General features: G+C 37.2%; 1 protein-coding gene across 14 annotated transcripts in view; it reads right to left on the bottom strand.

Annotated features, from left to right (window-relative positions):
* BABAM2 (BRISC and BRCA1 A complex member 2) overlaps positions 1-24430 on the bottom strand; it is a 177892-nt gene that overhangs the window by 139652 nt on the left and 13810 nt on the right. For all 14 annotated transcript variants that reach the window (XM_068939585.1, XM_068939581.1, XM_068939576.1 and 11 more), the window contains exons 3-4: positions 16917-16993; positions 4834-4928 (exon numbers count right to left, since the gene is read on the bottom strand). In XM_068939585.1, coding sequence (XP_068795686.1) covers positions 4834-4928; positions 16917-16993 — 172 coding nt within the window. The remainder of the gene's footprint in view (positions 1-4833; positions 4929-16916; positions 16994-24430) is intronic.

Here is a 24430-nt window from a genome sequence, read left to right as displayed (position 1 = left end):
ACTTAGGGGCTTTCATACTAGAACATGCAATAAGCATCTGCTTTTTTGCCAACAATGCAACAGCCAGACTTTTTAGAACAAAACAGTTCAAATGGCATTATTTAACACAAGTTTTTTTTTTTTTTTTTAAACAATGTGAGCATAGGAACAATTGATGCTGTTAAGCATCTGTGTCGTGCACCTGATGGTAGATGAAGAACAGTTACAGAAGAGTGAGATATTTAAAGGAATCACTTAACTACCCCCTAAAAGCTAACACAACAACAGCAGTAGTAATTAAGGTTTTGAACACAGCCACAGAAACTATACAGCCTTCATGACAGTCATCATACAGCCATATGACAAATATCATGGAGCCTAACATCTACAAAGACATAAGAATTTAAAATAAACATCGCTCTACACAAGACATTCTTATATAGTATGACAGCTAATATACTTGAGTAGAATAATTAGCTGAACCAACTGGCCGAAGACTGAAATCCGTACTCAGCATTAGCAATTAGACAAGGGGAAAGACTCTTCCCAGCGCCACGGACAGGAACGAGAACGGCAGTGGAGCGCTCTCGGGAGTTCTGCGATGGCTATCCCCTCCTCGCATGTGCATGCAGCGGTAGGTCCTCCCACGTAAACCAACCCACAAGGACAGATTCAGCACTGACTGGGTCTTAGGACATGCTAATGCTCTCTTGCCTCCATCCCCACTAGGGCTAACGAAGCCTTTTCAATAGCAGTGAGGGGCAGAATCATTTTGGGGCCACTAACTAGAGCCCTGAAGTAGGATACTTTAAAAAAAAAAAAAAGCTGACAGATAGCTTCCCTATACTGCTATAGTCTCTTCTTTGCTGAACAGCACGTACTTCAAAAAACATTGGAAAAATGGGGTTAACGTTTTGCATAGGCACTTCAATCATTAACTGGCTCACATTAACAATCAACTAGGCTAACATAACAAACAATTCTTGTTACTCAAACTGGCGTCATTGTAATGAGCTCCAAATTAATCTCATCCGTACACAATCACTAATCTTGTTTTGTGCCAACTGAATTTTTAATCAGAACAGAGTGAATCACAGGTTGTTTTTAAAATACATTTCTAATACTTGTCATCCAAAATGAATAAACACTACAGAGGAGAAGAACTTTTCTATTTACATTCTAAGAAGCTGATTTTATTTATGCATACTATACACACAAGTATCAAATGCATACTATAGCTGGAGATATTTTTAATGAAAATAAAAAAATACATACGTTTAGTAATGCTTTGAGCGTGAATAAAGTCATGCATCCAATAATTTTGCCCCTTTAGTATAATTACAACAGTATGACAAACCAAAATAAAAGGAAGAGTTGCACCTCTGAGATATAATACCAACCTTAACATGATTCTAAAAAAATCAGGATGCACACGTTCATAACACAGCATGACCAACAGAGCAGCTACTTCTACGGTGCCCCTAATGAAATATGTATTTTGTAGTGCTGAAGCGAGACTCAACTAGAGTTTCAAATTGATTTTGCCATTTCTGCAAGATACAGAAGCAAAGCTGAGTTTCAACAAGCATTTTGACTCGATTCTGTAATTCTAATGCCAATTTAACAAATCAGTTGATTAGCTGCTAATATATAAGGACAGGAACGCTCAAGACATCATCACATTGCTAAAAAAAACAGTCCAACTATTTAGGCATTCTTTGAAAAAAATCATAATACAAAGTCTTCACCTTACAGCATCTACTTTTTAAAATGCATTATTTCAGGAATCTTGTTTTAGTTGCCTAGCTGCTTAACACTTGTTACAGCATTTAGATAAAACTTAACTTCAAGGTGAGCCTATAGTTATGGAAATTGAATGAATAACTGCAGTTATCTGCGGTGCAGCCATTCAAATTTCTTTTGGGAAGTCTAGTGATAGCCTATATTAGAGCCACACAAGCTAGAATACCTGGTTCTGATTTTTAATCTAAACATAACGCCTAACTCAAGTCATATAACAACATGTAATGACTTCTGCTTGAAAAACAAGACATTCAGGCAGCTGAGAACATGAAACAAGGCTTAATGTCAGAATTCCCACAGATTCAGTTGCATTGACTATTTGCTTAGAGACTCCTTGGACAGCACTCCTACTTTAATACATTCTACATGCTTTAATGAATTGTAGATTCAGTTATGATTGCCAGCAACTACAACATCAGAAGCATATGAAGATTGCTCAAGATTAAGAGCGTTACGTCCAATGTGCTAATCAATTTTTACTTATAGTTAGTAGAAAATATGTTAACATATTAAAAATTCTACTAATATCTTAGAATTCAATTAAAATTATCTTCATTAAACAGCTAGGAGATCTGTGGAGAAAAGGAGTTCTTCAAATACATATGTAATAAGAAAATTATTGCTAATGTAACATTCTAGTGAAAACAAGTTTGCAAGCCATGTTGAACATGAAAAGGCAAGTGCAGAAGTGAAAATACAACACCACAGCTGCAAAGAGGAGATAACAGGCTCTGATAACATCAGGAGAGACTGCAGCAGAAAGACAAAGGACCTTATCAAAAAGGTTACATTTACATAGTGAATATTATACCAAGGCATAATTACCAAAGGAGAGCTGTTTAGTTGAAAAAAAATGTTTGTGTTGTTTTAAATTAAAATAGCCTCGTTAGTATCTTATTAAGCACCAAGGGGCAAATGACTCTTCCATTTGATTTCCAGTGAAGAGGACAGGATGCTGTGCTGTGCTTGAGTGATGACAGAAGAAAGCACTGCGAACGAACAATGTCAGAATGAAAGAAAACCAAGGCTGTTTTAATCCTTACAGGTTTCCCAGTGGATCACTAATAATAGGCCCTCTCTTCCTATGAGAAATTTGGCACTGCATCACACTTAGCACTCTTCTTCGTATGAATGGAATTTCTGCAAGATCCCCAAACTTCTCGCTGAGCAATTGGTCGCTCCTCTGCTATTTGTTATTCATTTCAGCGCATTAAAAAGGTGCTCCTCTTCACTTCAGAACTGCAGAAACAGGAGCTACTACAAATATTTCTCAGGAAGTTGTAACATTGCGAAATAATGAAGTAGAAAAAGGGGGAAATAGGAGAACACGTAAATTACAGATGGTGACAACAATTTTAGACTTGTCACATGAAGTAAAACTTTTTCTATAAACGAGTCAAACAAGATAGCCATTCGGCAGCGCCATGACAAAAGGCAAAGCGCATTGCTGTTCAGCAACATGCCTCAGGTAGAAAGATGAAAAAGCAGAGGTACAAGGCTTTCCAAAGGAATTTGCAAAGTTAACAGAAAAGCGATCAGAGGAAGCAAGAAAATAAGATATTCACTTCATAAAAATTGTTAGGTATGCCACAAAATAATTATTAAAAATAATTTAGACAATGCAATTTCTCAATATTACTTGGTATCAAGAGAGTAAATCTAAAATCAGAAACAGCACATCTATCGCTTCTTGTGTCAAGCACTACGTTCGTTCCACAGCGACTGCTTCGTGCTCCTCCATCACGACACCTGTAGCTCAGAGAAGGCAGTACAGACTGACAGACAGTCTCTGACTGACTTTGGGGACTCACACGCCCCACGCAATCGCTCAGCTGCACTAGGCATACGCTCACGTGCTCTACACCAGGAGAAGCCCACTTAAAAGACACTTCCCAGCTGTATGTTTGTGCCAGTGACCCCCATACACCCTTGCAGACAGTTTAAAATGCAGTTACTTTTCCCACCTGCCGTACAAAGTTACACATGCCAATTTTTCAATGTGTCAATTGCTTTTTTGATCAACTTTCCAATAAAAGTCAAAACTTTTGTCAAAAAAATAGTAATGAAACGATGACCTGATCCGTGGGTCACGAAGCAGGAATTACAGTAAAGCTCTACTGCAAAGGTATACTTGTCTGAAACAGCCTCTAAACTCTATACCATAACCACGGGACACTGGCACTGGATGCTAATTAGAAGAAATACGCCCAAACCCTGTTGACACCTGATATCATTGTTGACCCAGAAAACAGGGCTGCAGCTCTGCAAAGGCAGGAGAAGAGAGCCCAAAGGCAGGAGAGAGCAACGAAGGAAAACACTTGGCGTATCAGAAATATCTTGATATGGCTTTAGTAGCTATTAGTAGCTTCTCAGAGGGAAGAAGCACTTTAAGCACATAACCGATGTTAGCTTCTTCAAACAAAGCTTTGCCTATTGAGGCTCATTTTGAGCAGCCAACACTATCTTTGGTTTCAGATTGTGGTGATTTCCCCATTAATGAAAGCGCGCAAAATTTTTTTTCTGATTAAGTCAATTTTTGCCACCCTCACCTTTTCAAAGTGCATTTCTTTGTCTTTATGGCACCACTCCCCCATATGACTAGATAACTTTTCTTGACAGAACGGTGCCAAAAAGAAACGCAAAACTGGGTTTCCCTTCCTCATGAAAAAACAAAATGGACACCACTACACAAAATCTCTTGACCTTTTCTGCAACTAAATGTTTTTTAAAGACACTACTGTTTAATATTACTTGCTGAAAAAAATGTATCTTTTAAAATGGTCAGATGCTTAATACTTTTTATAAAGAAACTCAGAATAGTTATTATAAAAGTCATCTTGTCTTAGTTAAAATATTAAAAAAAATAAATAAAACCACATTTAGAGATTCAACTTTAAATCACAAGTAGAAGACAACGTGTTTCTGCTTACATGACCATGAGATAACAATTTTCTTTAATCTGCATTGTTGGCAAATTCGTATTGCAGAAGCTGTTCTCAAAAGCCACATGTCTTTGTATGGTATAAGGTTCTCAAAGAGTGAAGTACTCACATGCAAGGCAGAAGGATCTGGCAAAAATTCAGCATCCTCTCCAAAGATAAAATCCGGTGGCAGGTCAGGATAGTGAGCATTGAAAATTATATCCCCTGAAAAGTAGTAAATAAAAACATTGTTTGCACCTTTATGTGTGTGTTTATAAATACATAAATATCGTATGTAAGAGCGTTCTTTAAATAATATATGTAATGTGCTTGTGTGTGTATATATATATAGACATGCACACACCCATATATAAAAAATCCTGATATCTGTACTAAATATATTTTATGTATATATCTACACAATTTTTACAAAAATTCACATGTAAGACAATCACTAGATATTTTAGAGGACGAAATTAACTTCTTGAGGCACTGCTTCTTCTTCCTCTGCAAGCATTGAAAACATGAAATATATTATTGCTTCAGATCTGAACTGGTAATTCAAACACTATTGAGGGTTGCCTCAAAATACCAAGTTAGAAAAGTGATCTCATGTTAAAAAAGCACCTCCTTTAGAGTGCTGTGCTTTGCTCATTAAGTAAAACTCAGATGTAAACTACCACCAAGATCAGCATTTTCAAAATATTGGAGTCTTAAAAATTAGTGACACTTACTCCCTCTTCTCCTCTGCACCCCCCAAAATTTAGAAGGAAGAAAAAGCAGTTCAACAGGAAACACTGCAATTATCTAAATTCTGACCAAGAGGAATACAGTATTCCGCATTTAAACTGAAAAATTAAAAAAGTAAAAATACAAAACTTCATCATAGCCTGACACTGAGTTCTCATCTTGCCAGTGTTACAAAATATACAATTACTTACTGAGGTGACAGTTCAAAAATATGGAGGTTGCATTATTTTACTAGTAAACATACTTCAGAACTAACATATGTCAAGAGGAAGCGAGAACGTGAGCTTTAAAAAACACCAGAGTCTGAATTTAAGCAAACCATATCTGGTATTACCTCTCTACCTCTGAATTGCTCTTTCTTCCTTATGAAGATATGAAAGAGTATCTCTAACCTTTTTCATAAAGTAGATTTGTTAGGCAGTAGACATAAGAAGAAAGAAGTCAGTATCTACTACGTATTACCACTCACTTATAAGTCTGCATGTAAAACTAAAACCAGCATGGTAAACATTAAAAAAAATTATGTTCAAGAAAGTAAAAATCATTTTGTTTTTCAAAATGACAAACGCAGAACTGGAGAAAAGTATAAGATTAACAAATCTTACACAGCCACATGCTCTAGCCAGTGATGCAACCATCTCAAGATATTCAACACGGCAATCTGTAATTGCTCTTAAAATTCTGTGTACCTCAGCTCTACTTGATGGCAAGGATGCTGTAAAGATTAATTTGCAGAGGGTGAGGGCTCAGGACCAAGAAGCCAATGGCTCTGGGGTAAGTATGCTCCACTGTACATGCCAAAAATCATGAACTCACTAATTATGCAACCTAGTAGAGCAGTGCGGTTTTCTCCTGTCTGCACGTCTCGTTCCTCCACAAACATCAGGAGCATGCCTAAGTATGGGGTGTGGGAAACTGTGGAGGTCCCGCAGCTGAAACACCCAACATAGCTGAAAAAAACTCAGGTTTTTTTTGGTTATTTAAAATAAGAAAACAGGCACCACTCTTACAGAAAATTACTTAAAATTATAACATGAAACGCACCTATGTTAAACAAGAGAAAATGAATACTAGACTGCCTGAACAGTAATTCAGCAACGAAGAATCCAAAAAAGCTACTGTATGCTAGGCCGGGTATTTACCATGCTGCCACAACTCAATCCTTTTCTTCATGTTCACTACAATTACAAAGTCACACACTACTTGCAGCATCCCCATCACTTTCAATTTACAAAACAGACAATTCTTGGGGCTGTTGAAGAAGACAGCACCCTAATATACCCTCTTGACCGGGCTTTGCTTCATGGGTTAAGAGGTAAGTTATGAATAACTCAAGAAATAGCACAAAGAAAAAGCTAGACCTCTGACTTTGGTAGCTGGGAGAAAGGACTCTATCTGTGCTTTTGCCATGAAGTTCTTATGTTATGCTAAATAACTCATTTAACCCATACTTTTCATATTCAATCACTAATTGCATGCTCTTCGCTCTCTGGATGCCTGCTTTAAGAGAGCTGATAAAAGCACGCACAAGTACAACTCTGCTCACTAGGAGCAGCACTCCAACTACATGAATATTACAAAAGGCTGCACAGAATAAAAAAGTAGGACCAAAAGGATCTATCACAAAATAAACGCATATTCTTATACAATACCTTCATATTCGGATTTGTGAAAAATTAATTATAATACAACCTTATACCATGAGCGGTTTTGCAAGACAGACATATCCACAGCAATGGGTAAACCTTAAGCAAGCCATCACAGCAGGTGCAGCAGGAAGGTTTAAGCCGGTACCAACTCTCTCTTTACACACCACCATACTGTTGTTCTTTTTTAACGAAATCAGAAACATAGCATTTAATAAATCATTAATACCATCCTTCCTATAACATCATATTTAGCTCATCCAGAACCTACCTTACCTAACTGACCCTGCTACAACCATACCACCTATAGGCTGGGTGACAGATTAAAAAAAAAAAAAAAAAAAAAAAATCCAAAACAAAATGGTGGTTCCACTTCAAAGCAAGCTGTTCAGGAAGCAGCAGTGTTGTTTCTTTTCTGTCATATGTGGTAAATTGTGCATTTCTAGCAAGCTCGACGTTTTCACTCTTTGAACTAAATACAGAAGGGTGGCAAGCTTTTGACCTTAAAGCAGTTTTTCCTCTTATATTTAAAAAGAAAAAAAAGAAAAAAAAAAAGCATCACCTCAGTCAAATTCTCTGGTAAGTCTCACAGCTGAAGAGATTCAGTTAGTTGTTGCCAAAAGGAAAAGTCGTCCCTTCTTTGATAACACACATTCACCTGTGCTTAAGGTCTCTACCTTTTCTGCTCCATCCTCTCCCCTTCCATATAGTTTTTCTCGTGTCTTGTCTAATTTATGACACTAGGACACAAACAGCGACATCTTCGGCTCTAGAGAGCTTAGGTATCAACACACCCACAAACGAGCACGAACGGCTATTTTCAGAAGCTCAGCAAAATCATACAGTTACAAGTCAGACTAAAAGACAAAGGGAACCAATTCTGTACTTCAGTTTTGCTCAAGCTCTTGTTAGATACTGAAAACCCAGAGAAATTTAAACTGCAATTAACAGTTTGCATGGCTAGGCTACTGAGCATAAAACAAAAATGATTCTTTACATTCAAATAAAAAGCATTTCAGCAATCACAGTGGCATACTCCACAGCACATCCAGTTTTACTTTGCATAAATATTAACGCTAGTCTCTGCAATGAGGTGATAAACATCTCACATCACTGACTGTATTTTTTCCTGACCTAGCAGAATTATCCAATTTGTAATGACTAGGTTTTTTTTAATATTTACATTACATTATTTGCGGCTTGTGCTCTTCACATATAATTGTGCTGGGATAAAAACAAAATTTTCAACCAACAAAGCTATTTCCAAAATTATTGTCTTCAGAATTTGAGAACAGTTACCATTTCATTTGGAAAGTAAAGTAATGCAACACTGCATTCCTCTTCACTTCACCAAAATGAAACAAATATCCCTTCATTACATCTCCAACACCTGAATCTGTACTTCAGCATAACTTTCAACACTTTATTTGCCATTATTCCCTTGACAGAAGGCAAGGTGCGTGGCATTCTGCAAAGCCATTGAAGGCCATTCTAATTTAAGAAACGCAATTAAAATCTTCACACTCGGACCATATTTATCTCATTTTTATAGCTATACTGGCCCATAATTACTTCAGTGGAATTACATTTCCACTTACTTCAGAATTTAAAATTATTTCAATAAAGTTAAATATAAATTTAGAAGAAAAAGGATGTTTTATGCATCTTTATACATCTTCTCATTATCCAAGATTATTTCTCTTTGTTTTGCCTCCTCAGGCAAACAGCACTAAACTGAAATATTTTAGTCTACAGGCTTTCAAAGGACAAGTTAACATGCTCCCAACAGACAAAAAGATGGGAATATTAATACTTAAATCTATCATTTATTTGAAAACACACAATCTTTTTTTTTTCCCCTCTAATCTCCTTAATCAAAAAGCATAAGTAAGTCTAATACAAGGTAAAGGTTGACCATAAGCAAGATAGGTGCAATTTCAAAACTAGGCAGTTTCTTACATGCTTATAGTTGCCTTCCACTGGCCTATTTTAGAGTTCTTCTCTCCTGATAACTTCATTCTGGAGTATTTTTTCTTTCTTTTTTAAATAATGTAATTTTAGTAGTACTGAAAGATGCCATATTCAGAGTGCCACAGAATAAACATCCCTGTTTACCTAAAGTACAGATAAAACTAGGAAGCAACATACCAGTTGAGCTCCTAAAAATCCACAAACTCTACTACTGAAAAGATATCCATACCCTTTAGCTTCTTCCGGCTTCAAGAATTTCTAAGTTATTGCTAACCACGTATAATAAAACTGTGTGTGTCCACTGCAGCCTACAACGAGACCAATCTGGATGCAATTAATTACTTGAACGATATCAATAGGTTTGGCTTAAAAAAAAAAAAAATTCAGAAGCAACTTGACCATGGAATGCCTTCACAGATAGTTGGGAGTAGTACTGAAGGCAAATGACTAATACTGTATGCAGAATTTGTTTTGGAGAAAAAAAAGAAACTGCCCTTGTTGAACGTTAAAAAGAACAGACAGTAAGTAGAATTATATTATTCATGCATCCAGAATGCTAGCCCATCGTCTCTACCAGCCACACAAATTTTAGATAAAAAGGCTGATCAGTCCCCTGAGTAAACAAACTCTTAACAGAAAGTCCTGACTGGCTTTACAGGTAGAAATGGAATCGGTTATTTAAAGTTCCATTCGCCATAATCTGTAACCAAGATACCAACTCATCACAGTCAGCTCTGCAAAAGGGTTTAAATTAACTAATGTAGACTGCTGATTTGTCACTGGATTACACCTCAAGGATTTGTGTTCTATAGGCTTTAAGTCAAATATAGTAATAGGATACTTGTAGAATCCATTATTAATTGGTTAGCAGAAATAGGAATAGTTCTCAAAATGGCAATACACACACAGCCGTAGTAAACACAGAACTGCTACTGGCAGGAGATACAGGAGTAGTTCCATTTTTGCTGTGGTGTTGCTACTACCAAGCTATTCTACTCTCAGTTACAGGAAGATAACTATGCCTCTGAAGCTCCTCATATGATCTGTTGAAGTAGGAGTTCTGCCCATATGGGAGGACAGCCACCCTCAAAGGCTGTCTAGAGATGCTGTGGGACACCAGCTCACCGGATCATAAACAAAAACGTTATTACAGTAAACCACATATAGCTTAAAACTTTTCACAGGTTGTTCAGTGAAAGTCAGAAACACTCCTGAAGCTGAGACCTGGTAGCAAGAAGCTGTGATGATTTAAGCTTAGTTTTTGACCTCACATGTTAATCATGGTACCAGAAAAACTATGGCACAAAAGTCAGTATTAGATACTCAAAGATGACGTCTTTTAACAGGGAGACAGTTTGAAAAAAGGTATTTGATAGCATGAAACACCCTCCTTCTCTGTACCTTCGATGTTCCAGAAGGAAACCCTAGGTATCCCACTACATACAAAGCTGAAAAGGAGCCAGTTTCCATAAGCCTGGTTCAGTTGCTTAACCACAGTTGCTTAGTACTATCTGAGATGCCTTAGGCCATCTGAGATATCTATGGCAGATATGACACAAGGATTTTCTGAGAGACCAGTGCCTTTTGGGTCAGGAGCTGAGAAGGCCAGACCAGATAGCCTAGGGCACCTCAAACAGCATTAGACAACTACAGTTAGGCAACTCAATCAAGTCCCACTTATCTAATAAAGACATTGTAAGAAAAAAGACACAGAATCTGCAGGGTAGTGGTTTCATTGTTTTGGGGTGGGACAGACAAGAGCCGTTTTGGGGAGGAGGATGATGGTTTTTATTTTGTTTGTTTTTTTTATAGCAACTGACAAATACTGCTATAGAAGGAGAAAAGAGATGTAAGACTACGCACAGTAAATCAGAAACGATGCTCTGCTGGGGAGTGGGGGGCTGAATCTGTAACAATTGAATAAAAGTAAGTCCGAAGGGTTTTTAACTGAGGTTGTCCTGAGTTGGATTCCAAGCTGAACAAGGAAGCATTGGGACAATCTTAGTTTTTTGCACCTATTTAGTTGGGCAACCACCGAAGAGGACAAAGAAAACAACAACAGATAATAGAAGAGGAGATAAGATTGTAATAGAAATAAAAGACAGCTAACACTGCAGAAGTTATAACAAAGAGAGACACTGTGTAGGTGAGAAAAAGTAGGGTGAAAACGAAGATCAAACACATGCAAGCAAATGGACTGTAGACAATCACTAATAACTGGAGCCCAAACAGGAGTAGAAGGGAGGAAGGAACAAAGTAGGAAGGCCCTGAGACAATAATAATGCAGGCACCTAACTAACACCTCTTGAACCCCAACCTCCATAAATCCACGCTTGTATGGATATAGTTGTAAGGCCATCTCTCTTGATGCAGAAATATACAATTAAAGTCTGGAAAAAATTCTGTCAATTACTTGCTCAAGAGGGGTCTAAAACTCGAGTAAAAGGGTCAAATACACACACACAAAACCGAAAAAAAAAAGTGAGAGGAAAGTAAGAGGAGGGAAAAACTGAAAATTTAAAAGGGAAAAATAGCGTAAACTGTATGTTCTAAGGGCAAATAAATGCAATAAAGATATTAGATTATCTCCGTACGTTTTCCATTAGTGCCATTTATTAGATAATGAACATGTTCCCAAAAGAAGAAGATTCATTACTCCTGCCAATTAAGGTGGGACGCTGTAAAACTTTAGAAAATATATTGCCAGGAATAATCTTTGGTACTTTGCATGACCTCCCCCCTTCCAAAAAAAAAAAAAGAGAGGGAGCGAGGGAGAGAGCGAGGGAGAGAGCGAGGGAGAGAGCGAGGGAGAGAGCGAGGGAGAGAGCGAGGGAGAGAGCGAGGGAGAGAGCGAGGGAGAGAGCGAGGGAGAGAGCGAGGGAGAGAGCGAGGGAGAGAGCGAGGGAGAGAGCGAGGGAGAGAGCGAGGGAGAGAGCGAGGGAGAGAGCGAGGGAGAGAGCGAGGGAGAGAGCGAGGGAGAGAGCGAGGGGCGTTTACCACACACAGGCTTAGTATTATCACTTAAGTGCAATCTCAATTGCAGCACCCAAAAAAGTCCTTCCTACTAGGACCTCAACACAACCACAACCTGTGCAAAACAACCTATCGTTACACAGAAGACTGACATATGCATTGTAGCAATCCAGTTATGCAAATCTTAAATCTTACAATAATTTGCAAAATCATTATTATGTTTACAGGTAAACATTGGGGTTTACTGGCACAATAAAGGGATTAGCAAATAATATAGAAAAGCAGCTTTTAAAAGGACAACCAGAAGGTTATACACTCCTACATATTTTTCATTTTCTTTGTTTCTAACCATTTCCTTAAAGAGGAAAGCCACAGGAAGACTAGATGAACTTATCAAAATAGTTCCATCAAAGGCAGAAAAGCAGATGAAATATTATACAGAATATTATGGTGAATAGTCTTAAATTAGTTGGAGGTCAGTGAAACAGTGATTTCTCACTCTAAGGCCCATAACTAAAAATGAGTAAGACCCCAGGAAACAAAACTCAGAAGCAAAAAAAGAAAAGCTAAGCTTCAAATGAGACAAAAGAAACATTCTTCAGGATAAAGGAAACCAAACAAAGCGGTGACAGTAGAACGCAGAGTTGTAATCCACTCACATAAAAACCAGTGAAAAATCAGACAGAAGATGAAAACACTATAGTTCAAGAGGCCACAGAGAAGAACAGTAGCATCACAAGGGCAGCACATTGTTTAATCACTGTTAAATTCCAGATGACAGCACTCAAGGACAAAAGGAGAGGGAGGCATCAATGCCTCTAAAAAAAAAAAAAAAAGAAAAAAAAAAAGTGAAGGGCAGGGGGGAAATAATCAGGCTCCCTTAGCCACAAGAAATGAAATGAAAAGAAATGAAAATGAAAATTCACTGGAGGAAAAGCGCAGTGATCAAGGAATTGATCTTTAATAGCATATTTTAATTATGAGTATCATTCAAAGAACACTATTAGGGCTTACAACCCTGCTTATGCCGAGAACTTATGCTTTGACATTTACCTTGATGCTTTAGCAAGGAAGACCAATAACTCCTACAAGAATTATAAAACACTTTGCCTCACAAAAGGTAAATACTTCTCCAAAAAGGATACTGACCTGTACTCAATAGATATGGTGTACAGTTAGCAACAAAAGACATACCTGCTTACCATTGAGAGTAAGCTTTGTATTTGTAACATGGATTCAACCTCTTATGAGACCTTAGCTTCTTAACAGTGTGTCATGGTTATTCAGTCTTCCTGGAGTTAAAATTCATTTTAATGTTACAGAAAACAATCAGTATGACGAACCAATTTTTCCTCCAACATCCAAGGTCTTATCCTGACTGGAGCTGAGCAACTGTTCAGTATAACTTCACAGCAGCTCAGAATCAATGCAAAAGGTGAACAAGACATCTGAAAAAAAATGATCGAATTTCTAACTGGACCTCAAGAAAATGTATTTACCTTACAGACAAGCCATTCTTAACTCACAGATGTTCAATGTTACTGAAACTAACAAAACAATTATTTTACATTACAGGTAGCCAGCTACTGCGTTGCCTGCATGTACGTTTTCCCCTTTCTCAAAAAACAGCAGTGAATTTCCTGGTCTTTTGGAAAATAGGACTGTGACTATGCAGTTATACTTCCCTAAAGTAGTACACCAACAGTTTTCAACACACTGGGATTAGCATTAGGGTACTTGTACAGTGGCAGCAGTTATGATTGATGATATACAAAGATTTCATCTGTTGCAAAGAGGATGTAACGCAAACCACAAAGGAACTACACACTTCAGCCTATATTTGGCTCCATGTAGTGAAGACCATACACCGGAGATCCTGAACATTTTCAGCCACCCTTTTCATTCTGGCAGATTTTGCAACCTTCCTTTGCAGAAATATTCTGCCCTTGAAAGATAACATATCTAGCAACAGCCTACAACGGAGTATCTATGGATCTCTGGTTGCATACCACAGCAGTCTTCCCTTATCGCCATTACACAACACAAAATAATTAAAATTTTATTGAATCTGCTGGCATCACTACTTATTCCACATGCAGGAAGAATGAATGATGTATAGCATTTCCAAACACGTAATGCTGAAATACAGAGAAGAATTATTACTTGAATTCACTACTATTATTAGGAACCTCTGGAAAAGAGCAATTTTTGAATCCACTATTTAGTTGGTTGCAACGATAAAATACGTAGCATGATTAAACTGGGTGTTTTTGTTCTTTTGGAAGGCGGAGAAGAACACTAGCATGCTTTTTAATTCCTCATGTAATATTCAAATCATTGGAATTGGAAAAAAGAATCATAAAAAGTCGACTTCTAGATATTGAAGTCTAATATGTACTCTGTAAACATATTTCTAGGTACTGCAACTAGACTATTGCCATTTAACAGTCTACAGTCTGCATGCCCATGTCCTCACACATGGGCATTTTAATCTGCTAATTTTCTTTTATGAATCCAGGAATACTTCTAGCTTCTACTTAAAAACAGAAAAAGACTTAAAGCTCTCAGGATACAAGAACAGGGCCCCTTATGTTGGTAAGTGAAAGGGCTACTATAATCCCACAGAAAATATGATAGCATTCTCTATAAGAACGTGATTAAATGAAGCTTCTTCATTGCATCTCAACTGTGGCTATGAAACAAGTCTGAAGTATCCTCTACTATACATTGGAATATACATCAAGACTTCAAAACAGGTTGAGTCTGCTACTTAGAAAAAAAAAATTGATAAATTTCAATATGGACAAAAATTCTACCTGTCCAAGTAGCTGTCTTTATACAATAGAGCCATTCCTTATTGAAAGTTCTGAGTAAATTTATAGCCACATCTTCCTACCTTATCATTTTTGTAATTGCTAGGACCTAATATTCGATTTTTGTATTTTGGAAAAGACCTATTAGTAAATATCTTGAGACATGTTTTGGTACTTTTAGAACAGATAAAACACTTCTAGGAGCCTGACATTGGAGCCTAGGTGATCTCTCAACAAACACGTAAATAAATTTCCAGACCAACTTCTAGGAAAGACAGCTTTCCTTAGAGGTGGCAAATGGCAGCTTTAAAATTTTTAATGATACAGAAGTTTGAGTGTGTTAGTTTCCATTCATAAAGATGGGCTTCCAGTGTACCCTGTAATGAGAAGAAAACCTACTATAGAAGGAATACAACAACATTATTAATATTTAAAATGTCTTGGAGAGCTACAGCATGCGTATGATATAATCTCAATGGATACTACTAAAGCAATAAAAAGTTTTTAAAAACGTTGAACATTTCTGTACACACTAAGAACTTACATCTCCATGCAACATACTTTCACAGAGTCACAAAACCATTGAGGTTGGAAGGCACATCTGGAGATCGTTTAGTCCCCCACTGTTCACAGCAGAGTCAACTAGAACACCCTGCCCAGGACTGTGTCCAAATGGCTTTTGAATATCTCCAAGGACGGAGACTCCACAACCTCCCTGGATAAACTGCTCCAGTGTTTGATCACTCAGAGTAAAAAAGCATTTTCTTACGTTTAAGTGGAATTTGCTGTATGTCAATTTGTGACCGTTTCCTCCCATCCTGTCAGTGCATATCACTAAGAAGAGTCTGGCTTCATCCTCTTTATTCCCTCCCACCAGGTATTTATACACATTGATACGAATCCCCTGAGCCTCCTCTTCTCCAGACTGAACAGTCCCAGCTCTCTCAGCCTCTTCTCATATGAGAGATGATCGAGTCCCTTGATCATCTTCATGGCCCTTCACTGTAGCATGTCCATATCTTTCCTGTACTGAGGAGCTCAGAATTGGAAACAGTAGTCTAGATGTGGTCTCACTAGTACTGCTCCAAATCTAAATTGGCTAAGTTCTCAATTTTACTTCTTTTATTTGAAATTCACCTCCTCTCATATTTCAGTTGCTAGAGACAAAAAAGGACAAAAACTGATAAACCCAGGAGATAATATAGATGTTAATTAGTGATAGATTATAAAAACTAATATGCTCCATTAACTCTTTATCATAAAAATCCATGCTATCCCCAAATTACACTCTTTTGCAGGAAAAAAAAAAAGTTGGAAGCGCAAGCAAAATTCTAAATGTCTATGGCAGGACAGATTACCTTATTATTGTTCTAAATGGAATTCAACAGAATCTTACTATTTTTCATATGCAGATAAGCAGCAACTCATGTTTAGAAAATAATTTTCTACCTCCTAAGAACATACAAAAGCAAATTTTACCCTAATCCTTTGAACCAAAACACTGACTAATTGAAAAGTGGGCAAACAAGCATCTCCAGATTCTCCTAGAGTAAGGAAGATTTGATTATAACACTGAAACAGAAAAGTTAAAGTCACATTTCTCTAATCTGCTAAATTGCACCAATTACAGTTCAGAGTTACCTAATAAATTGATAGACTGACTTCTTTTTTTTTGGCGCTTAATAAAGATTCCCATTGAGGGAGGAATAAAGAAAGAAACAACACAAAGAGTATATAAATCACGAGTGAGGCTAAAAAAAAAGCACATGAGATTGTCTTAGTCATAATATTTTATTTAAAAAAGGAGGGGGGGACTTGTGATATCTGCTCTTCACGAGTCATGTTTTCAAATTCTTCACTATACTTAGGAAGGCTATAAACTTATCTTACGAAAATGAAATTAGATATTCTCACAGGTTGCATGTTCTTGGAGCTGAAGCTTTAAAGAAAACATGTCTCAGAGCACATAAAACAGTTAGACACTGGAAAAAAATAACCTGACAGAGAACACTGCTGCTGAAATAAGGGCCAAGCTGCAATAACAATAGTTTTTAACTTACATTTGAGTGTTTCTCCAGCATAAGGTATATGTAGCTTAAACCGATCACAGCTGGGTCCAGGGGTCAAGGACGTACACCTAAAAAAGAAGGTAAGAAAATTTGCTAAGCAGTTACAGATGGTAGCAGATGTTAACATTATTCCACAAAGTACAAATGACCAACACAGTAAAGATTTTGTGAATACTAAAAATATTCATCCTTATCATTCTGGGAAAGGAAAAATAGGTGGGAGGGTTGCTGGAGGCCCATTCTCCTCTGATCATCGCTTTTCTCAACAGCATGAGAAACTTCAGGATCTGTGCCAAGACTCTTCTTTCCTATTTTAACACAAATATACTGACAAAATAATGCCTTGTTTTGAGGCTGTTTTCAGAATAATAGGCATTAATCAGTCAAAGCCAAATTACTGACTTTTTATACAATTTTGCACGTGACAGTTTTTTACCTATTCCATAGTAAGATGGTTGCATGCTCCCTATCCCTGCCATTCTGCTTATTTTAACGTTTAATTTGTCACTTGTGAAACGTCTCACAGCAAGCCTCCAGGTGAGGAAGTTTCGGAATCTAGGATTCTAGGCTATGGCAACTGAGCATGTAAGTTTATGATCTGCGAACATTTCATATCTCCTGCTCATCTGAAACACTGTGGGACCAGACTGAAATTGCAGCAATGAGTGAGCATTTTGCAAGAACATAACAAGAGTCATCACTGAAAAGCTTTTCAGCCTCCAGGCCAGAGACGAACAACTTCTTCTCACCTTACAAGTCACATACCACAATCTTTGTATAGCAAAGAACCAAAAAAATCTCAGATGTAAAAAGAGAAACAGCTGCAGGAATGGTTCAGTGGCAGGAACGGCAACAGTCCCTGGAGCTCTCCCCACTGCAGGATGGTGGGCATATAGCAGCTCCCAGTAGCAGAGGTCTTGGAAGCCCTCAGAAGCTCACCGTTTCCTTATCACCCACAAGTCTTCTTGCCAGGCTAATGGTGAGAGTTGTTTATAGCCCCAGCACAAGAGCTACGCTTGTTGCAAGCCACATGAAGCTCAAAGCTAAAGACTAGCTAACCCTAGACAAAATCAACACTGAAAAGAAGGTAGACACAGGCAAAATAATATGCCTAGGCTCATATATCAGATCACAGAGTTGTACTACAAACCACTGACCATATAATGAAACAAAAGACATGTTTACTGGGCTATAAACATAGCCAAAAGAAAAAAGAGGCGAATAGGCCAGAAAGCACAAAGAAATCTGATCCGACACCATCAGATACAACAGAGTTAAGTCTAGCAGCTGTATCTGTCTTATTGCAGAAAGCACCAGAGCAAATAAGTTATTGTTAGTTCCTATTAACATGCTGAAAGTGCTTCGGAGAGCCATTTCTCTCAGACTGTCTCTATAGTCTCTTCGTTCTTTACCTTTTCAAGTTAAAGAAACTATATGCAGTGGCTTCAGTTCTTTTTTTTCAGCAAGCTACATTTACTATTTAATCATATTTGTGCCCACCTATAGCCTCATCAAAAAAAAGGCAGCCACAGAACTATAAACCTCACTTAAGTTTCAATAAAAATACTCCTCCCTTCCCCTCCACCCCCAAAAATCAAACTGCTTGTACACACCTAGAATCTAATATAGAAACAATTATCAGCCGACACTGATTCAACAAGAATGCACTGGGTTGATTATCACCACAAAAATTAGGTAACCGGTCTTGCAAATAAAAAGGAAGCAACAGATGCCTTGTCTTCACTTTAGAAAGGTTTTTGCCATGCCTTGTGAGAAGGCCATGCAAAACAATCCAGAGAAACAGAATTTAGATATAACTACTATCAGATGTGCACAGAGCTGTCTGGAAAGTCACTTTCAAAAAGATTAGTTCACATCTTGTTTCATCTACAAAGAGCGGGTTTTCTTCTGGTAGAGCACTATTTAGCATTTCATTAAAAGGCTTTGATGACGGAAGAGAGACAATGTTTATTAAGTCTGCAGGTGATGCCAATGTGAAAGGGACGCTGGATGACAGGACCAGACTTGAAAACTATTTTGACAACATAACGCTCCACACTACTACTTTTTGAATTACATCTACATGGGGCTTAGCAAGAGCAGTGAGTATCACTACCCTCACTAGGAGCAAAATCAGATTTTTTAAATTTGTTTGAGGATATGCAAGATTGAAGCCCCAGCGCAATAGAAATATCATCTTATTTTTAAGATTTATTTATTAGTACGTGAGCACAGCAAAACAGAAAGGAGTGCCCATTTGTTAGAGTGTTTTAATGGCTGTGGATAAATTTAACAGCTATAGGTATGACATTATCATCATCTACTTTCAAGTCACTTCTAAGCTGCACATCATATAAGGCCAGCGCTAGGTAGCATTTTAAGAAAAAAAACAAACAAAACAAAACCGCTACCACCAACAAAAACGGTTTTTGGAACCTTTTGCAGGTTCCAAAATCTCTCTGCAACAGCAGTTAATATTTAATGGAAGTTTCTTTCAAAGGCTCACAAGTCACAGTTGCAGGCACATTTTTCAAATACCATCAAAATAACATTGTTATTAGCTTTCCAATAGACATAAAAAATTTGGATCTTACAAATACCCTCCAATCTTTTCTTTTAGTACAACAGGCCATTTGGAAATACTTAAGGGAAAGTATAATATTCTTTAACATTAAAATAAAAGCCTGATTCCATGGTAAGTGTCCCTAAAAGCAAAACTAAGTACTTCTCTTAGATTATTATACTCCACTAGATATCTTTTAAATTTTACTGCTCTAGAAGTGATGAAAAGTGACAGCATTCACAGTCATTTTTTGCCAAATTACACTCTTTGACTAGGCTGCGCAAGAGACTTCAAAAACTGCAATAGGCTGAGCAACCAAGCAAAAATCTTACATACATCCACTTGAAAGAAGCCAGTTTCTCTTCCGTATAAACAGAAAGAACAAAACTCCTGAGGCAAATCGAAACTTTGATACAACATCTAGCAGCCTGTGTGTGACCTTATTTCCCCAGAAAGGCACATAAAACGGCCTGGCTATGGACAACAGTTTTCTCTGGCTTGAATTTCCTTAACACATGGAACCTCATATGATTAGAAAGCTGTCTGACCTAGAAGCTTGGCCTTTATCCTCTCTAAAATATAAAGTTTTTTAAATTTGCTAATCTTCTTGGTTAGAGTGGTCCACACAAAATCACACTGAAGAAACACCTTGTGACAAGGTGTTTTAAGGATTATTTGTTGTCCTGTCTTCATAGGGAATTAATACGAGATACAACTGTTCACCTATCTGTGAGAAAAATTAATTTCAGAAGCTCACTTTATCTCATGATGAATAGATGTGCTATCTCCCTGTTTATTCATGGAAAATATTATACTGGAACACAGACCTTCATTTAAGTAATCAACATTTTACAGAGGAAAGTCATGGAAGCAAGAGCAAATATTCTGATGCTCAGAGCAGCAGTATGAATTAGTCTTCATGAGATGATTAATGCTCTACCCCAAGATCTCCCACAATGGCTTCCCTACTAAAGTATCAATGAATCATTAACTTCACAAGCTGCAGGGACAAAGGAATATCCTTGAATACATCACTTAAATCACATTGCCATATTTAAAAAAAAAAAAAAAAAAGGAAAAAAGAAAAGCAGTGACCTGCAGGTTGGAATCAAATATGCAGTACGCCATAGCTGAATACACTCTTTGCATTCTCAACAGATCTTACGTAAATTCTTTGAAAAAATACAGCATACCGAACTTGATTTGAGATACGTTTCAGCCTCCTAAAATATATATTCCAAGTAGAAGATAGGTAGCACGCGCCTTTGTTGAGTGTTTGGTGCAACTTGCAGTTGGGATTGTCTGTGACCCTTGAGGAAAAGGTTTCTTTCACAGTCAATAAAATACATGTAAACTAAACCAGTAAAGGCAGAAAAAAGGAAGTGTTTCTTCTTTCTTCTAGAGGCAGCAAACTCAAAACTTCACCATCACTTTCTGTTATTTGCACACCGTGGTATAAGAGAAAACCTTGATGTGAAGCTCAACTAGAATCGCTTTTCATTTCTTATGACTTGAGATTCTTATTTTTTCCCATCTTTATAAATGAAAATCTGCTCCCGTGTTCTTGGAAGACACAATATTTCACTATATTTAATTAAGAGTTGATCGCAGAATTCACAACTACTGGAAAGGGCATTACGAACAATCCAAGTATATGGCGGGTGCAGGAGAATGGAACAGAGGTCAGCAGTGGGTTGTTTTTTTTTTTGTTAAAGAAGAATTGGTGAAAATTATGATTCAAAAGGTTGAAATTGATGGCAAAAACTTGTATCACACTGGAACTCCCTGCCATGCTGCATAAAGCTTTACAGGCTGTCAGAAGCCTGCAAACACACAAGGAAAGTACTGAGCAGCTGCTGCTGAAAAACAGCAGATCTAACCAAGCTTCTGTCAATTAGGCAGAATCTAAAATGAGAGAAATAGTCTAGTCAATAGATTTTCATCTTCAGTTCCCCCTTTTTATATCTATATAGACATATATGAAAATATATAAATATATAGATATTATGAGAGAGAGGGACTTGCATTTAAAAAATAAAGCCATACAGCACTGCTTTTGGGAAATAAGAAAATCCACTTACACTTAGACTGATTGCTACTCACATGTGTATCTTAATTAAAATATTAGAATTTTAATTATTCATAACACCCAAATTCATAAATTCATAATTATTCCAAACACCTCTCCAACAGTCACACCCACTGATTTCATAAAATTCATTTGTACCCAGTCTGGTTTGTTCAAACTTAAAAATTGAACTGTACACAGCAACTAATTTTGATCCTGCAATACAGATGTTCTTATTGATTTTGAATCCTATTAGTATGGCTGATACTCCATAACTGCAAGAGCATTTCAATTCATAGCTATTTGATAAACTCCAAGGTGTCTCCAGATATCAAACATATTCCAAGCAAAGAACTTCTACCTTCTAAAAGTGCTGATTTTCCTATATTTACATTTACTTGTATGAATTGCACTGTGCTAACTGCAAATTTTAGAAGAGTAGGACACTAGATAGAAGACACAACCTAGGAAAACAACCCTTCAGTTTCCTTCTGCACCCATGGGCAGATTTGCATTTGTTAAAGAGTGAAGCTCAAATAGCTATTTACAATTAAGGCAGCTGCTAGCAACTTGCTTTCAATAGCAACACTATACAAAAGCATCTAATGATCATTGCCATTAATAAAACAAATTATAGCAGCTGTATCTTAATAGTAAAAGTAGATTTACTTAACATCAGTGAGAGTCTGCCAAAACAGATGGCCCAGGTGGGGAAGGTTCTGGGTCTGCTTTTAGACCTGGGACTTGACCTCAAACCTATTCTGCGCCTGCTGCGATTTCTAGTGGGAGAAGTCCTGCAGCCTCCTGAAGTACAGCTGCCTCTGCCGGATGCGGACGTTCAGTCTACCTTCTACCAGGGACACTGTAGAGGTGGAAGAAGCGCACCTATACATATTTTGAAGCCATCTCAGAGAACTTCTATATTAAATGCTAGCAGGTACAAAACCACATGATTGTGATCCTTTTAATATCACAGATTCCCTGTTCATTTTGGCTAGGAGAGCTTTCTTTGGAACAGTGCTTCAACTATAGCAGTAATGCAAGTTGGAAAGCGCCACCACAAAAAGAATACAAAGACAGAGCTGCTAACCAGAACAACATTTTCAACATGCTTGCAAGCATATTGAAAAGAAGAGCAGAGTCTGAAGAGCAGACTACTTCAAAAGTTTACATTGGTAAAATCCCCACAGTTTAGGCTGGAAGCTAATTTTTCTTGGGTACCAAGGAGCTAATCATGATACAAATTAACACAATAATTAACAAATGACAAAGGAAAGCTGTTAACAAATAGTTTTAGAAACATTCATTATAAGCAAACTTGCTCTTTAGTGAGGAAGATCTTTTATACTCTGGTAATTGCCTTCAACTCCCCTTAAAAACTACATGTTTACATATGCTCTCCAAAAGAATATGACAGAAACAGTAAAGGGGAAATTGAAGGAGTGACTGAAAAACTAACAGAAACAAGCAAATCACAATGGGCTAACATTTGTAATACACACTGCAGTAGACTATATTTCGGTAAATAAACCCATGAGTTAACAGTATCATGTACCACCTTTCTGTCATAAATTCAGGCAAAGAAAATGCACAACTTCATGTACTTTAAGACCAGCTTTATCCCCAATCCTTGGAATGCATAGGCAAAGTTTTAGAGAAGAGTATGAGAGAGTTGAAGATACATCCTTTGGATTTACTTCCTCTCCTTTTCCTCTTGTCAAGTTCAAACTCCTGCTTGGTATTTTCACAACTGCCATTTGATAATGCATTACTTGTGAAAAGGCAGAACCTAATAAACACTCATGCACTACTTCTACGCTTTACTAATAAGAATTCAATTTCTGTAGAAATAAAAAAATTAGACAAGGAATGTTTTCACTTTTAGGTTACTCTAAAAGAGAGCCATTCTTTGCCAAGTATGAAATTGCAGTCTACCACCTGTAGTTTCAGATCCTTTCACTGTTCACAGAAAGAGCATATTCATACAGAAAGTTTCAAAAGCCAAACTATTATAAGTATGATTTTTATTAAGTTATTTAGCATTGCTCCCAATATCGCCCTTAGTAGTCATAACGACTCCCAACTTCTTTAAATAATTTCACATCATAGAACTGCTCAGTTTATTGGAAAACGCAATGAATAGGTGCTAGGAAAAACATAAGGACTAAGAGCATAGCCAGTGTTTATACATTTTCTCCTTTAACAAACTAACTAAACACGTTATTAAAAGGAGTCCGGTGACCCTATACCCTTTCTTTTCACATTTCCTTTTAACGTTTTCTAACTGCATATTTTTAGAGCTTCCTGGTCAGGCACCTCTAAGTATTTGATTTGCTAATCTTAAACTCCTAGAAGCAAGAAATGTATATTAATACAACAAGCATCAATTTAGCAACCCAGTTCTTTGGATATGGAAGTTAGACTAAGCAAGGATCACTCCAGAAACGACATTTTGAAACTCACAACTCCCTAGCTTTCAACCACCCATACATTCAATGAGGTAATTCCAAAGTGCATTTAGAAGAGGTATTATTAATATAAAACACCACAGAATTGTAAAAGCCTAAAAGTCTATAAGAAGAAGATATCCTAATAAAAGTAGCAGTAGCTCTCCTATTTGTAACGTTATTTATGATCCATTACAACATTGAAGATGCGTAATAGTCTTAAAAGATAGGAAAATCCTTATCATATACAAAATTACAAATCGGGAGAACTTCCCATTCACAAAGGATGATCAACCGTACTGTGGGAAGAAGGGACAAAAGTAAAAACCTCTTCAGCACCTTTCACTGTAAGTTAGCAACTCACTGAATTTCAGGACGTTCTAATGCTGAACATAGCTCACACTTCCAGGCTGTTTTCAGACCAGCC

Source organism: Struthio camelus, chromosome 3 (assembly GCF_040807025.1).
Source record: "Struthio camelus isolate bStrCam1 chromosome 3, bStrCam1.hap1, whole genome shotgun sequence".
Classification (NCBI taxonomy): Eukaryota; Metazoa; Chordata; class Aves; order Struthioniformes; family Struthionidae; genus Struthio; species Struthio camelus.
The sequence above is the reverse complement of the archived record's forward strand: the minus strand, read 5'-3'. Positions and strand labels throughout refer to the sequence as shown.